The sequence below is a fragment of the Bidens hawaiensis genome, unplaced genomic scaffold (genome assembly GCF_021521415.1).
Source record: "Bidens hawaiensis isolate Kalapana, Puna unplaced genomic scaffold, B.hawaiensis_p1.1 tig00022183_1, whole genome shotgun sequence".
Lineage (NCBI taxonomy): Eukaryota > Viridiplantae > Streptophyta > Magnoliopsida > Asterales > Asteraceae > Bidens > Bidens hawaiensis.
The window spans coordinates 181,225-198,694 of NW_027493445.1; the positions used below are offsets into that span (position 1 = coordinate 181,225).

Here is a 17,470-nt window from a genome sequence, read left to right on the forward strand (position 1 = left end):
ATTTGCATATTAGTCCATGAAGTTATTGAGTGGATATATAATGAGAGGACAGTTTTAGTTTGGATAATTTTTGCCAAAATATGAAATATATATATATATATATATATTAAATAAGTGAATAAACAATAATATTATAATAATATGTTTACTCGATAAACGCGATAATTTTATTGATAAAATTTTCCTAATATAAAACGGGTCGGGTAACGAATATAAATTATAAGTTCAAAAAACCGAGTTGTTACACCAACATTAACGCCATCTGTGGGACCTTGAACTCCGACAAAAGGTTTCAATCCACAACATCTAAAGAATGGCCGACGAACACCGTCAAATCTACCACCGCCGCCGTTGTCTTCTGGAGAACAGTTCTTGGTGCGCCCGTCCACTGTTTCGGCAAACAAACACCAACCCAGTTCAGATTTTCCGGCATTACGTCCATCGTCGGAATCTTTTTCCGATTCTTCAGAAAATTCAGAAATTCCAGAATCTTGAAGTCTTCTCCGGTGAGTCTTGAAAAGTCGGACATGACGACTGCTTTCAACAACAAGACACATACCCGTCTTCGTTTACCAAGAAGATATGGAAGTCGAAGACATCACTGCTGAAAGACCGAAATAACCCCGGATTTCATATGAATCAACAAAGATGCCTTAAAGGCATGCATTGAAGCACAAACGGGAAGAAAAGCAACAAACAATGCAAACTCGGCTCTCTTTTGAAACCCCCTCCATTCAAACAAGATGTACAAACATGTTTCGGTCCCTCCATACAAACAGCCAGATCCCTCATCCTCTTGTAATCTTCGTGAAATGCATATCTACGCGTGTTCAAATCTCTTAACACCCTATGCCACAATATGTGAAAACCATGCTTGTGTGTGACCAAAGGTTTACACTATAAATGACGTTAAAACCATTTGATGTCAACATTAAACTTTAGACTTTGCCACAAGTAAGGCTTGAATTTTCACTCAAATGATAAAATGAAACAAAGAAAACGTAAAGTGCAACCTTCACCATTTCTGAAATAATAATAAAAGAAAAACGGAGAAGAAACGATAGTTGATATGGGTGTACGCTTGGGAAATAAAAGACTTAACTTTACACCAAGTCACATCTAACCCTAGGGTTTTGTTTGGTTCGCTTACTCTCTAAGTTTGTTTCTTCCCCGCCATAATCTGTTTTAAGTTGTGTGCCAAGGTATATATGGAATTTGTTACAAAAAGTCATGAACTATGTGGTAAAATGATGAGTCAAATGGCTACTCAGACATTTAGATAACCATGACGTTTTTGTTGGCAAAAATATTGTTTTGTTAAAAGGAAAAAAGAATATAACGAAGTAAAGATAAATAATACGTAAGGATATTTAGGTATAAACTTTTAAGCAGAAGGTATTGCATGGTCTACGTAAAAACAATCGTTTAGTTAGGCCAAACGTAGTGGGCCAGAAGTGTGGGTTATGGGGGCGATTGGGGGGGGGGGGGGTGACACCGCCCCCCGGGCGATATTGGGGCGGGGGGCGGGAGGGTTTTGTCGCCGGAAGGGGGGGAAAGTATTATTATTTTAATAATATGTGTGTGTTATATATACATATATATATACATACATATATATATATTATTACTATTTGTAACCCCTACACCATTACACCCCAAAAACAAATTTTCACACTTACTGACTGGGTGCCACATGTCGCAATTCGTCATAGTTTGTAGCTCATCCACTACGCATAGCCTTATGGTGAGTATAAAGCTCTTGTTATTTTTTAGTTTAATAGTAAAAATAATAAAAAGAATGATGAATGCACAGTATTAGCACAAAGCAATTGAATGATGGGTCAACCATTATTATATGTGATGATATGTTAACATCACACATTGTACTTTGTACTATTATTAACTTTGGTGTTGTTTAGAAAAAAAATAAGAGACAAAAAGAAGATGTACTTTCTAAAACTGAAAACATTGTTACTTCTTTCAAATGCACGCAAGTCAAGGAGGTGGTGCCTAACTTGCTTTTATATTCTCAATAATCATAAGAAATAAGGAGGGTTTTGTTTGGTTCGCTTACTCTCTAAGTTTTGTTTCTTCCCCGCCATAATCTGTTTTAAGTTATGTGTCAAGGTATATATGGAATTTAATACAAAAAATCATGAACTATGTGGTAAAATGATGAGTCAAATGGCCACTCAAACATTTGTATACCCATGACCCTTTGTTGGCAAAAATATTGTTTTGTTAAAAAGAAAAAAAATAAAACAAAGTAAAGATAAATAATGGGTATGGATATTTATGTATAAACTTTTAAGCAAAGGGTATTGCATAGTCTACATAAAAACAATCGTTTAGTTATGGAGTATAAAGCTCATGTTATTTTTTAGTTTAATAGTAACAATAAAAAAAAGAATGATAAATGCACAATATTAGCATAAAACAATTGAATTAGTGGGTCAACCATCATTATATGTGATGATATGTCAACATCACATATTGTACTTTGTTCTATTATTAACTTTGGTGTGGTTTAAAAAAAAGAAAAGTAACAGACGGAAAGAAGATGTACTTTCTAACATATTGTACTATTATTAACTTGCTTTTATATTCTCAATATTCATAAGAAATAAGAAGGAAAAATATATCTTATGTCTAGGAAGGAAATGACCCCCTTTCATGGACTCGTGTGTTTAGAAATTATTACATGTTTGAAAATGTCCTTTATTAAAGAGGGAAAAGTCCATTTTAAGAGAGTATGTATTTGAGAAGTCCTTCCTCAAAGTGCTTTCGCTAAGAAAAACATTCTATATTAAAATCGTAACAGTTTTACATATTATACAACCTATTGCGCATACTTAGATCTCTCGCATGGGAGGCAATTCTTGAGTATGTTATGCAGGAAATATCGAGACGTTGAAGAACTAGTTACATATTCGAAAGCGTTTTTCAAGATGGAATAATCTCTCCTAGGGTACTTTGAGTTTTCTCCTAAAGAGGGGAACAATCCCTGCTCAAGTGACCGGGAAAAAAGACAAATAAAAGAAAAGAACAAATAATAATGAAATTACGCAAATACCTCGGACTTAACAGATGAAAATTGACGGGGTTAAAAAAGGTACTAAAAATACAAGTTTTTTGAAACTAAGGTAGTCATTTACACAAAATAAAAAATATATACTAAAGTTGCATAGTTAGCCAAACCACATATACTAAATGACACTTAACTCTAAATAAAATCTTAAACCCTTTCTTTTTTTTTTTTTTTTTTGCTTTCTGGCCTAGAAGGGAGGGTAAGGCCATGTCTACTCTTCTAATTGTTAATTTATTTATTTCTTTACTTTTATTTTATATTTTTTAATACAAATAGTTTCACTTGGTAACTAGAATAATATAGCAACAAAAAAGACCCAACCACATCGTTCAAAACCATATTACATCATATAATCAGTACACTAGTAAACTAGTTGCAAAACAATGTAACAAATATTAACATAAATTTTTTTTATACATAATCACAAATACATCTTATATATTCATAGTGACAGACCCATAAATTTTTTTGATGGGGGACGATAGAGAGGCTTAACACTTATTTTAAGAGGGGGGTCGAGATTTTCACATACGAATAACACTAAAAAAATTAAAATGGATGGCTTCTTTTATATTACTTTTTTAAACTTAGTTAATAAATTAGGGTTTATCAAATAAAAAACCCCTTTAGTCATGCACCAGCTATATCGACTTCTGACCTTCAAAGTTACATGACTCTATCGGCCTAAACCAAGGCCATCCTCTGGTTATATTTTCTATATCAATCCTTCAACAAATACTAAAAGGTAAGCCTAAAACTTTTAGGTTTATTTTGTGTTTTTTATACTTGAATAGTTGAATATTAGATTTGAATCTTGTGTAATGTGAATATCAATCTAGAATTTGTAACGTTTTTTATATTTTTGTTTTGATTTCTAATCACATAGTCACTTGATTTGTGTGTTTTCTTGTTAATTTTTTTTATGGTATTGTATTGTGTACTACATCCAGGCCCGACCCGACCCAATCAGACCAAAAATTCTATCAGTCAGTTGTGATAAATTGACAACCAAAAAAAGGTTAGCTAGCCCATTGGAAAAAAAATTCATGGGTCCGCCACTGAAAACTAAGCATGTAACTCTCCATGATAGTATATCAATAACACGTGCTATACGTGATTCTGTAACAATACAACACTATTACTAGCGATGGTAACAGAGAGGCTCATTATTAGTCATTAGTAGAGGTGTTAAAAAATCGGTTTGGGCCCACCAAACCAGTTTATAACCTAACTCACTTCAAGAAAAAAAGCCGATTTGGCCAAAACCGGTTTGGACCTAACACCATTCGTCAGTTTGTAGTCTTGATCCAGAAACCAGTTTGAACCTAATCCAGTTTAAAAAACATGCCAAAAAACCAATATTTGTCCAAAACCTGTCAGGCTAGGGCTGAATATTTTTACCCCCAAATGGGGCAAAACACACTCATTGAGTACGACTTTACTATGCCTCCAAAAAGAGCACACTCAGTGAGATCAGATATAACTCATGCTTTACACTGATTGCGTAATTCATTATGAAAATTAAAAAGTATGAGGTGTGAATTGTGATCACACCATTTGCTATGCTAATAAAACAAGTGGTAGTAGTTATATAAAGTCGACATGGAACAGCATAACTTCAAAAAAAACAAACAAAACAAGAAATACGTTTCAACATCAAATTTAACAAAAGAAAACCATCTGCAGATCTACAATTCTCATTCAAATGTGCAACCCATAACATCAACCAAAACACTAGCCTTGTTTTCACAATTAGAGGAACTTGTGGTGGCCATTTATATTGAAATAAGAACAATCATATATGACACAACTGGACTGTTTGTACAAGCTTTAAGTTTAACATTCATCCACAATGGCTCCCCCTGAACAACAAACAAAGCACCTTTGTTTTTTGTGTATCTACTTCTACTTTCGTGTTTATCAGAAAATTATCATAAACCTTAAACACCCAAGACCTAATGTACGATACAATCAAGGCTAAACTGCAAGTAAAAACACATGACCCTTCAAACTATAGCAAAACCCATCAACAACACAAATCCAATGGGCACTAGGCAGGTTATATAAGCTGGCGAACACAAGGGCAATAGACCTAGGTTAGACCAATTTCACAATACCAGAGAGCTATTTTGCATTGCTTTCCTAGTCTCTGCCATCAACGCTACTAATCTCCTACAGTTGAACATTTGAACCGAGCACACTGTTAACTCATCTCCTGAGTTGCATGCATTATAGTCAAAACCAAGCAACTTGTTTTAGCCATAAGCTAATCGGTAGTATAAACTGTATTCAATGAATTGTGTATGTTTGTTGAGATGGCCTTAAAAATGCAGGTGAAAGATTCACCATTCTGATGCGAAAGGTCATAAACTATTACTTGGGTGCCACTGGCAATCAAGTAAAAGCTTACCATTTCACATCAACACAGTGAATCTTTCTCTGCAAATCTGCAATGGCAAGACCGTTTGAACAAATATATGCACTCTTTGATGTACGGTTCATATTAACCGATTAGCATACGATTAAAACGACATGCTTGGTTTTGAGTTTTGACTGTAATGCATGCACTTAGTGTCCAGTTAACAATGCGCTCCACCTTCAAAGCAACCCAATAGTTCAGCTGAAACGAGGGGTTTATGCTCACAAATGCAACTTAAAAATAAAATAAAATCACATAATCACATACATGTGAAAGCCAGAAAAGAAACAGAAATTCAACAAAACAAATATATATTATCACACATAAAGAATAAACAGATCAAGTCCTTTCATTTCACCATACGAGTTTCACAACAAGGGCAGCTGCTAAAAACTTTACTCACTATCACCATTCACCAAAAAAACATAATAAACAAGTTAACATATATCTATAGCTTCTATTACATTGACGATGATGTTATATTATTTAATAATAAGTACATGATAATAATAATAATAATAAAGAAGACGGCAAAGGAAATGAATATACATACTAAACAGGGGGTATATTGGAGAAAGAGAAACCTTTGTAACCCTTATAAGCATAATAAGCAATCCGAGTATAGTAGAAGCCAGGTATAAACAAGACGCCCCCCAAAATAGCAAAAAACAACCCTAATTGAATAATAATATAACAATAAGCGTTGCAATTAGAATACAAATAAATAAATATAATAATGTTTGTAGGTGTACATACCGTGGCCAGTGTCACCGCCTACGCGATTGACGGACATGAAGATGCCGGAGACGATGCCGAGGACGCCGAAGATAAGAAGAGAAACGGCGAGAGCGATCTCTTTGACGGGAGGGCGGTTGTGAGGGGTGTAAGTGGAATCGGAGTCCATCATGATGTCTTCGTCGGAGATAGAGAAGGCGTGGTCTACGTACGCCATGATTGATGATGGCAGTGGGAGGAGCTTCAGGAAGGAAGAAGAAGAAGAAGAAGAAGAAGAAGAAGAAGAATAATGAATGAATGAATGAATGAATGAATGAATTTGGGGGGTTTGGTTACTTTTATTTACATTTCACCAATACTCCCATCTGACATTTTTTTTTTTTTTAATTTAGTTAATATAGTTTTTATGCAACATTTGATTATAAAGGCCCTCGATTCTTTCGATACAAACATACAACATTAGTATTTTACCGGTATTACGTGGCATCAATTGATGATATATGAGTCTTAGTCAATCTTAAGTTTCTACGTATTTAGATTTGTATACGCCAATTATAAACGCTCGCTTTCAAGTGATTTATATAAATATAAATTATACTCGGATTAAGAATGAAAATAACTTTTATGAGTATACAAACACAGGATGTTGTACAAAGGGACTTTAGTGCAAAGCTTAAGAAAGATTTAAAATATGGCACATGTATTTAAAATAAGTTGTTTACATAGGTGTCGAAATTCATCAATTTTTTATTTCTTTAGGTCTATTGTCGGGTCAGGTCATCAAACAATTTTTACCAATTTGAACTGGCTAATCGAACTCTTTTATACCGACTTGACTTAGTAAATGATTTTATTTTTTATATTTGAATTTCTAAATGTAGATCTCAATTTTTTTTAATTCACTTTGTTACATCATATAACTTTTATTTGGTTTATAGCTTATTTTGTTGAATTGTAGAGGTGATCCACTCATGATTTAGGAAAATCGGACAACACTACAAATATTTTTACAACCGAGTGAAAATAAACATTACATTAGATAACATAACGCAAATCCAAATGAAGCCTTATTTCAAAAATCATATTTAAACGATAAAAAACATACCAAGTAAATTGAAAAAAAATATATTAAAACCTTAGAATATTAGGAAATAAGAAGTCGACATACTCGAAACAAATTTAGTATCAAATCAAAACCATGCAAATTGTAAATGGTTTTTAAAAAAGTAAACAGCAAATGAGCAAAACCAAATGCTAAAAGCCTAAAACCACTCCGCTACAAGACCACAGGTTCCCAGCAATACAAAATCAACAAGATTCTAAAAGGTCAACGGTTAGGTGATGCTAAGCACCTCCTATGTGTTAATTGTGTTAAATGTAATAGAGAGACTATGTGACATATAGGAACAAACATATATGATAAAAACTTTAGAAGAATTATACATTTACATATATCATAGGAGATTATATGTGTTTGCACAACCTAATAAAAAATCTTAAAACATGAAAAATTAAAACTAAATTTATGCTCGGTGAACATGTAAGATTGAAATTAACCATTAGAGAGCCAACGCCCGCTCCTTCAACCCACTTCTCTTCCCAAGACTTTCCATTGACTTGAATTAATTTACTTTAATTAATGCCACCGGTTAAAAAAAAAAATCATGAATGCCGTCCAGGTTTCAACTTTCAAGTATACATACTATACACATAAGAAGAAAGTTAAGGGAGTTGGTTGACACCCATCTTGCCTCTCTAGGTTTGCCCCTAAATTTTAGGGAAGGTATATACGTGCATTAATTTATAATAATGGGTTTCAGATGCTCTTTTATAATGGGTTGAACACATCATTATAATCGACAGTTTGTTCATGCATTAGACCTATACACACTTTTGTAACATTAGATTCATCATAGTAATTGTTATCTTAAGCACACCTTCGTAACGAGAGATGTACCCCTATAGTTACTCATGTGACATACCTAAACACTCAAAATGTATTGTTATAATGTTAAAGGCACTATTGTAATTTCATTTATCAAATCTGAATGTCTTAAACAATTGTCATAGTGTATATTTTATATATAATGAATGCATCAAGGTTAAAGAAAACACAATTTCTTAAATGTTGCGTTACTACGTATAAATCAAAGAAAAAATAAATTACGCTTGAATCAAAGTAAAAGTAACACACTTTTATGTACAAGTCACGGAGAATAATAATATAATAAATAGGGTTTTGGTATTTAAAAACCTTCCTTCCCCAAATTCAACAGATCTGGATTAAGTTAAGAAAATAAAATGGGTAAAGACCAGCACCATGTTCATCCTTCTACTAACCATCTCCGCCGTCTTGATATGTAAACGCAGAGGCAGCAGCATCCTCCGTCAAATTCGTCAAGAAGACAGTTTCATCTCATCCCATTGTCATCTTCTCCAAATCTTACTGCCCGTATGTATTCTTATTATTTGTTTATGCTACAATTGTATCTCAATTTTGTATTGATGATTTGTTGGTGGTGTTCAACAGATACTGTAAAAGGGCTAAAGGCGTATTCAAGGACTTGAGTACTAAACCTCATGTAATTGAGCTTGATGAAGTCAGTACTTTACTTTTATATCCTTACATTGCTGCACATATAAGTTTTGAACTATTTTGCTATATGTGACAATTTGGGGATGTAAACCACTTGACCTCGTTTACTTCATACTAATTTATATACATATGTTTCTTAATTATTTTTATATAACACCATCTTGAGCTCGGCTGTGCAAACTAGTTAAAACTTAAAAATACACTAGGCTCGTTAACGCTAGACGAGCCTAAATGATATTCCCGTACAAGTCTCCATAACTAAAACAACTTTTATTTGAGACCTATGATCTCAAGCAGCTTGACTCGTTTGCACCACTCTGGAGAGAAGAGAGGAATATGTTTTTGAATAGTCTTATTGAGTGAAAACAATTAAGTGCATCAATAACTAAAATCTCAACTCTAAAGGCCGCTTTTAATATTTCTGGTTGAGAATTGGTCTTTGTTTTTGAGAAATAATCTAATGCTCAAGAAACATCAACCGTTTTTGTTTTAGATTAAAATATATTATTTAGGATTTCTCATAAACACATTTGTAATTATCTTCGTTGTACTTGTATAAATACTTTACTTTTTATTATCTTACAATTTTATGGGATGGAATTTGTTTTTGCAGAGGACGGGTCGAAAATTCAGGATGCGCTGAGTGAGATTGTCGGGAGGCGTACCGTTCCACAAGTGTTTATCAACGGGAAGCATCTTGGAGGTTCCGATGGTAAGTTTCAAGTAAACTCTAAGCATATTTTTGTTTCAACAATCATAGGTTAGCTTAATAAATCTTTTGTCTTGTTGATACGTGTGTAGATACTGTTGAAGCTTATCAGAGTGGAGAATTGGCTAAGCTTCTTGGCATTGATTCTCGTAAAACGGACCTCTGAGTGTTACGACGTCAACAGCCTAATAATGCCATTCGTCGTATATAATATGTACCAATGGTAGTTTCAGTTGTGACTTGTTTTATGATTATGTCAAAATATGTACTGATAACAATAAAGTTAGTAGCTTTAATGTTGTTTGATCTTAAAAATTCGGAAGTCAATTGTTTTAGGGTGCTCAACAAATTGAAATCGAATAGAACAGAATTCGTAACTGAAAGTGGGTGAATAAATTTTTATCCATATAGCCAACCTTTTGTTACCTTGGACTGTCTCCGGCCTCACTCTAAGTCAAAGCAGGCTTCGTTTGTCTCTCTCTCTCTCTCTCAGCGTACAGTAGACGTGCACAAATCGGGTACAGTTAAAAAACCCGAACCGGTTCGGAACCAGTTTTTTTCTCACCGGGTAGGAAATGGCACCGGTTCCAGTCAAGAACCGGTTCGGTTCCCGACCCGAACCGATGCCCCGAAATGCCAACTTTTAGGAACCGGGACCGGTTATTACGTAAAAACCGGTTCCACCGGTTTTTTTTGAATTAAAAAAAATCTAGCCGTTAGAAACCGGTTCCAACGGCTATATAGCCGTTTTTGACCGTTGGAACCGTTTTTTTTTTTTACTATAATTAGGTTATTTTCATTCTATAAATAGCAAGGTATGGTGTGTACTTGTTAAACCACTTCCAAAATTATAAAACACACTTCAAAACACAATTAAGCTTAAACCGACAACAAATGACAACTAATGACGACGTTGTTATGGTGATCGAAACAACAAGATGCCCCGATGTTTGGGTTCATTACGATTTGTCTCATGACCGACTCACAGGAGATGGCTCGTTGCAAATATTGCTCGAAGTTTCTTAAAGCATGGTCCAACTCGACATTACGAAAACATACGAATAAGTATTGTCGAGAGAAAAGAAGTTTGGATGCTAAAAAAGCGGAAGTGGGAGAGTGGTCCGGCTCTACAACCCAAACATCTACCACCGATGACAACGCTTAATCGTTGTAGAACGCCGGATTAAAACGACGGACGTTTTTAAGTTTAAGTTGTTATGTTTAGTATCGTTTATGTTTTAATAATGCTTGTAATAGTTATTGTTTAAATAAATAAAATGTTCGCCGTTACTAAAAAAGTAGCAAAAAATTAATCATGACTAATAAGAAATAAACAACACAAAAGTAGTTATTATTAAACAAATCAAAACTACATATTAGTTGAACTTGTTACAAATAGTTTTACTAAAACAAATAAAAATTACAACTCCTCTTCGTCTTCACCCTCGTCTTCATTCTCGTCTCCACCCTCGTCTTCATTATCGGAAGAAAGCCTGTCCTCCGCCTCCTCATCATGAATAGGACGCTCTATTGGTATTTCGACTTCAAAGTTCGCCTTGTGTTGTACACGATCAACCGCATCCAAATCCGGGTCATCAAAGTGGTTAAACGGCAAACCTCGTTGAATAACGAACTTTGCCATTCTATCTTGAACTTGAGTCGTGTTGTAACGAAATAGTGTACCATCTTTACCCAAGTCAATTTGATCGGTCGCGCCAATCCCTTTCAATTCCTTGCAATATGGCTTCTCGATGTGCTTTCTCAAAGTCGAGTTGGAATCGTGCTTTAATTGTGTTCCACATAGTTTGCAACGAGCCTTTTGATAACCTTCGGCATTCACAACCAAATCCCAATTCTTCCATATGTCTTGGTTGCAGGTATGGGTGACGACCGCAAGAACATTTGGGTCCTCCATAGGAGGAACGGGTTCAATAAAAACTCTTGTTAGCCTTCTTGTTGGTTTTTTTGATGGGTGCCATAATAATATTTAGTTGGATGGTCGGGTTTGCTAGAGGAGAAGTATTTTAGTTTGTTTTTGAGTTTGGTGGTGAAACAAGTAATGGAAAACAACTTATATATAGGTTTTGGGCTACAAGAACCGGTTCCAACGGCTATATTACCGTTGGAACCAGTTACAACGGCTCTTTTGTGTCTCAAAAACCAGTTCCAACGGCTATATTACCGTTGGAACCGGTTCCAACGGCTCTTTTGTGTCTCAAAAACCGGTTCCAACGGCTATTTTACCGTTGGAACCGGTTCCAACGGCTAGTTTGACCTGTGTTTGACTTTTTAAAAAAAACCCGCCGGAACCGGTTTTTTCGGGTAGGAACCGGACCGGGTACAATTAGGAACCGGGTAGGAACCGATTAGGAAATACAAATAGGGGAACCGGGTATGATTTTCGGGTAGAAAAATACCCAAACCGGGTAGGAACTGGAACCGGTTCCGGGTCGGTTTCACCGGTTCGATTCCGGAACCGGTTTTTTTTTTTGCATGTCTAGCGTACAGAGGCGTCAGCACAACCGCGCCTGCTTGTTTTAGTTTCTGGTTGACATGAAAATAACTGCAATGGGTGAGCCCTCCATATTGTCCAATCTGTTTTTGAACCGAATGTCATAAATTTAATATATATACATCACCCATTCTAATACTAGTGAAATTAACCTCTAAAACAGATTTCAAACATGTATATTCCAATCAAAGAGTTCTTTATGAAATTCCAAATTAGAAGCCATATAAGGCGGTGTTGCATCAATGCTATGGGTGATCATGTTGTGTTTCTAAAAATGGATTTGCTTTACTCACACAACAATGCTAAAGTTGCTGCATCGGCAGCATAGGTTGCAAGAGAACAAGTGTAAATTCTTAATTGGGATGTACAGTAACACCATAGCAATGAAACTATACGTACAACAAAATGGTTCTATAAAACGGAGAAAGAGAGATTCGTTTTACATAGAGAAAAGCTATGATAACATGTGTTATGGGTTATTCTTCTCGTTTTCCATTATTTGCCATGTCTACGCCACCTCAAAAGTAGGTTGGTCAGTTACATAACCAACCCTACCACGTAGGACCCTTGAAGGGAGTCTCGAGTGAACTATACCCCAAACAATGTTAATATATTCAATGAATACTTTTGATTTTGAACTTGGGAGCAATTATGTGAATTTTGAACGATTTTGAACCGTTCTTCCTCTAAATACTTTTGATTTTGAACCATTATTTCACTAAAAAGTAGTGTTTGCATCTATACAGAAGGTAAATGGGCAATAAGTTGCGTGCCGCCAAACCATTGTGGATAGTAAAAATGGCATTCATAGGAAACCAAAAGGATCAAATGCGAAGGGTATAAACGCGTGCAATCTCAAACCTCCATCGAAGATCAAAGATCAAGCCCCTCGAACGCTATTTCCCCACAATTCTTCTCCATTTTACTATTTGTCATTATACAATCTTCTTAATTATTGGAAACGATTTAATTTCATTCAGACAATAATCTTCTTAACAGAAAACTTGTTATAAACCTTATAGTTTGGTTTCTTTATCCAAAATTTATGTGATTGATCATATCTTAATCTTTTCTAGTCTGCAAATAACATATATATAATGTTCTACAAGAAAATGGATGATAAGCATGCATTAACCTAGTGTTTTATTTGTCTTTGATAGATAACCAATCTGTTGGATATCATGAGGCTGCAATCAACAAACATACGAAGACGAACATGACCCCGTAGGTCACAGCTCCCCACCGGGGAGGATGAACCCCGTCCATGTCGCCCGAGAGTGGAGAGACGGGTATGACACCAAGACCATCGCTGCTCCTCCAAGCAACATTGAGTATAAGATTCTAGCTCAGGTTTAATATTAACATTGTTTCGTAGTTTTTAATAGCATAACTTGAATTGGAATATTAGTACAATAAATAAGTACTTTATTAACTGCATTATAAAAACCTTTAATATAGATGACTCGTTGTAAGAATTCGTAAAAACAATATATGTAGTTCACGAGAACAGCACCAATGCTGACCAGTACATGCCCACTGATATTAGTTCAATTGTAGTTCATTTGATCAATAGTTACCTGATTCCCCACTTTTTTACGGTTGCCCGATAAACTCACACCCATGTACAAAGCAGTTGTATTTTCTCAATTTGACTAGCACTTTTGAAAACCACTGTATACAAGCATCTGCATATCTTCCTTGAGAACCCACTCAAACAAAATAACATTAACATTTGTTGATAAATGATACAAAGTTAAGAGTTTATCGTTCAGACATAGAAACGAACATGCAGAATCCACAAATGTCATTGATTCTTGTTTTCTGTTTGGGTGGAAGTAAGCCGATACCTTTTGAACTAGGGTTTGGGTCAGGATGGAAAGTTCCAAAAGGAGGGAGGAACGAGGCGTTTCCTGTGGGTGGTTGTTCCGGTGGGACGTGCGGTGGTGGTCGCCAAAACAACTGGTCTTCGAGAAAGAGGTTGAGGAAGAAACTTAGGGCAAGAAATTTTATTTGTTTTTTTTAATTTCTTTGTCTTATACTATACTAAACCTATAATGAAAATGATCAATGCATGCTCTTCTGTCTTTCCATAACTTACCATAAATTACTATTTTACAATAAAGTTAATGCACGCAAGCATGTGTTAATTCAAGACAATCATATTTGAAGCACTTCATCAAAATACAGTGTTTCTTTTCTCTTTTTTAATCAAAACCACAACATGAGCAATCTTTTTAGACCATCTCTTATACTTTTATGCCAATCCAGGTATGGCATTCCCATTACAATCGGTAAAGCTAGTGAAAAAACAGTACTCTTTAATACTTTTCTGCTGGAAAGAGTTCAACCATTTTAACAAATGTAATGAAAATTTTACACAAGAAAAATAGGACTCACAGAAGAGCTGGCACACGCCTTGGGTTTCACCGCAAACCTGCATTCATCGGAGCAAGTTAAATGAGAGTGACTACTTCAAAAATCAAAATTACACATCACATTTAACTACTAACATACCTGTACAGGATATGGATCTGCATATTATTCTCAGCTACTTTGGAGAACTTTATTCGGGTCGAGTTGGCCACTGCAATAGCTGGAAGGAACAGCTGAGAGTTCTTGTCTTCCTTTCCATTCTTCGCCAGGCTTCAATGTAATGGCCTTTTCAATAGCTGCTGCTTCTACACAAAGCATGTGTTTGTACTCATCATCACCCAAATCAGCTATAGCTTTTGCCCTCTTATCCCACGGATTCCACACCACTAACAGAGGAAAAAATCAAAATCAACACACTTACGTTACATGTCCTTGTTAAAAATATAATAAATAAATAAATGCCTATGCATATACCAGCATCAGGAAGTCCATCTTTCCAAACAACAAATGTTCGTTTCTTTTCATGATCCAGGATTGCAATCTTTGTTGGTGTGCTGAGATAAATCTTGTCAACCTGAGGTAACAAGTGACACCACATAAGGATAACCATATATGGCAATTGGCATAGGATTATTTGACACAAGTACCTCGGATTCAAAGGTTATAGCATCTCCTTGTTCTGTAGATCTCTCCCTGTTCTTCAAGTTGTCAAGATAATCAAGTGTCTCCAATCCTTCCACTCGAACTTCACTGGAGAAACAATATTAATATGTTTTCGCTAGCACAGGAATTAATAAGAACACAAATTCTCATCTTGCTGGTGAGTACAAAATTGCAACAGAAAATGAATAGTTAAATAAATATGATACTTAGCCCTAAATACACCAAGTCTGTCCTAATATAGGTGCAAAGCCAATTTACCTGATGTCTGAAACAGAAAAATAGGTGTGATATGCAAATGTAAACGTAAATGGCTTCACATCAGTATTTCTGATCCGGGATGTCAACATCAAGTCTCCTGCAGGTCCCAGTGTAACCCTCAGTCGATACTCAGCTACAAATGAATTTAAGGAGTTAGAATTGATTGCAGATTAGATAAATTATTTATGAGAAGTAAAAGCTAGAGCGTATAAAGTAATTAAAAAAACTTAAATCCTGAAAGAATTTGAGCATAATCAAAAATACCTGTGAGGCCAAATCTTCAAATCCTCTTCAGTGGGCTTTAGCAACAAATCCACAAAAACTCTGTTGGTGGCATTAACATTAGGTGGAAACGCGGGAGGGTCGGGTTCTATGGTCCATAGTCGGTTTCTAGCAAATCCATGTGCTTCAAGAGGGACTAGATTTGAGAACTGCATAAAAAAAGAATGTGAATAAATCCAAGAAGACGTGAAGTAAATAGCAGAAAAATAATAAATACATACTTGAGGAAAGCATATAGGAATACCACCACGTATTGGCTTTGGAGGCTTAAAGATTGCCTGCAAAAAAGCATACATTTGTGAATGATGAAGACAGCAAAGTACAAAGGGCCGGTTCAAAGTATGAAATTGGAAACCAACAGAACAAAATAAAGAAAACAAACACTATGAATGAAAATATTAGCATGTCTCAACCAGAATCATAAAGGCATTCTTCAAAGTAGAATTAGGTAGTACCTTGCTACTGACAAAGAGCAACTCTTCCCCTTGCTCATTTTTCCAAGATGTTACATGAGCTCCATACAGATATACCTGCAAGAACAAATTAATAATCATTAAGAATGCATAATCTTCAGTAATGATCAAAGTTGAACTCAGTAATCAAGCCAAGGAAAAAGATTCAAGCTAATACATGCAACCAAAATCTCAAGCTCAAACTTCAGCCATGAATAATCACAAATATGCATAACAAATTAAATTATGAAGATGCACAGAAACGATGAAAATGCATATAAAAAGAACCACATTAACAGATAGTAAACATAAAATCACAAGGGAATAGATTGATATCTTTACTATGTCCATATATTATAATGCAATATCATGGGTAGCGTATCAATATGCAGATGATATCAAATATTATCATATATCTCAAAAGGTTTGATGGCAGTTTTCCACCATAATAGCATGACTTTTTTGAAGTGCATGTCCAATTTTCTCAATTGACCTTGTCCAACACACCTGCACTAAACGGCGGTGTGTGGTATCTTTCAACAAATAATCTCAAACTGAAAGGATACTACATCGGAAAATATTGCTAGCCGGTGTTCAAGAAGTCTTTACTTAACGGCGATTAAACGTCCACATAGGCATTAAGCATCTCCCGCCACTTTAAATGTATGGGACACGACAGCTTCACAAACGCTACCAAGAGGAAACAACAGCCTTATTCAACTTGTGTCCGTCTATCAAATTTCACAACTTGGAAGTTATCCTTCCAATTCTTTACAGGTATTTACTTAAACGATGGACCTAGTCATCTGGAAAAGTATTCGTAAAATAAAACTAACAAATTCTCAGTAAAATTCAAATTACATAAACTGAAAGATGTGTAGATCATAGACAGTTTCTGCAAACAAACAAGTCCAATTCAACAAATGCGGGGAGAAATGAGAGATCTAGTTCGAGATCAGAAATTCAAATTCCAACCTAACCTAGCGGATTATAGGTTTCGATAGCTATGCGATGAGATGAAATCGATAGATCAACAAATTGGATGGATATATAAATAATAATAATAACTGCTGCTACAGGCGAATGAATCGGACTGAAGAGAAGTGGAAACAGATGATTTGGTATCGGTTGTTGACATCGCATCTATTGGTATTGGTGATGAGTACTAGTAATACCACTAATCTCGCGATGGAAACGGCTACTGTGTGTATGTATGTATATATGTACCAACTCTCTCTCTCTCTCTGAATGAAATGGCTAAATGAGTTTTCTCATATTATAGTCACATAGGTATACAATAATGATTATATTTATCATACTCTAAAACAAGTATATCATCATGTGAAACAAAAATATTATTAAAATCCAAAATTATAAATAAAT

At 35.1% G+C, this 17,470-nt stretch overlaps 1 protein-coding gene and 2 pseudogenes across 3 annotated transcripts; 1 reads left to right on the forward strand and 2 right to left on the reverse strand.

Annotated features, from left to right (window-relative positions):
• Positions 1-6,046: 6,046 nt before the first annotated feature.
• Positions 6,047-6,465, reverse strand: LOC143564956 (uncharacterized). The gene is made up of 2 exons (XM_077052087.1): positions 6,264-6,465; positions 6,047-6,181 (listed from the first exon to the last, which is right to left on the reverse strand). Exons 1-2 carry the CDS (start codon positions 6,457-6,459, stop codon positions 6,060-6,062), a joined length of 318 nt encoding a protein of 105 aa, XP_076908202.1. The 5' UTR covers positions 6,460-6,465; the 3' UTR covers positions 6,047-6,059.
• Positions 6,466-7,906: 1,441 nt separating this feature from the next.
• Positions 7,907-9,862, forward strand: LOC143564963 (glutaredoxin-C4-like; annotated as a pseudogene). The gene is made up of 5 exons (XR_013140975.1): positions 7,907-7,921; positions 8,554-8,694; positions 8,773-8,846; positions 9,452-9,550; positions 9,640-9,862. The product of XR_013140975.1 is annotated as a glutaredoxin-C4-like (transcript).
• A 4,365-nt stretch (positions 9,863-14,227) lies between these two features.
• On the reverse strand, positions 14,228-16,204 carry LOC143564957 (putative glucose-6-phosphate 1-epimerase; annotated as a pseudogene). The gene is made up of 7 exons (XR_013140972.1): positions 16,091-16,204; positions 15,857-15,913; positions 15,354-15,784; positions 15,080-15,182; positions 14,907-15,006; positions 14,574-14,818; positions 14,228-14,493 (listed from the first exon to the last, which is right to left on the reverse strand). The product of XR_013140972.1 is annotated as a putative glucose-6-phosphate 1-epimerase (transcript).
• Positions 16,205-17,470: the final 1,266 nt, after the last annotated feature.

What these genes read in the sequence shown, in the direction of transcription:
- LOC143564956 (XM_077052087.1), bottom strand. Translation starts at nt 6,459, where the DNA reads ATGGCGTACGTAGACCACGCCTTCTCTATCTCCGACGAAGACATCATG. An exon ending in AGGCGGTGACACTGGCCACG is followed by an intron (nt 6,182 to 6,263) that starts GTATGTACACCT and finishes TTATTCAATTAG; the next exon opens with GGTTGTTTTTTGCTATTTTG.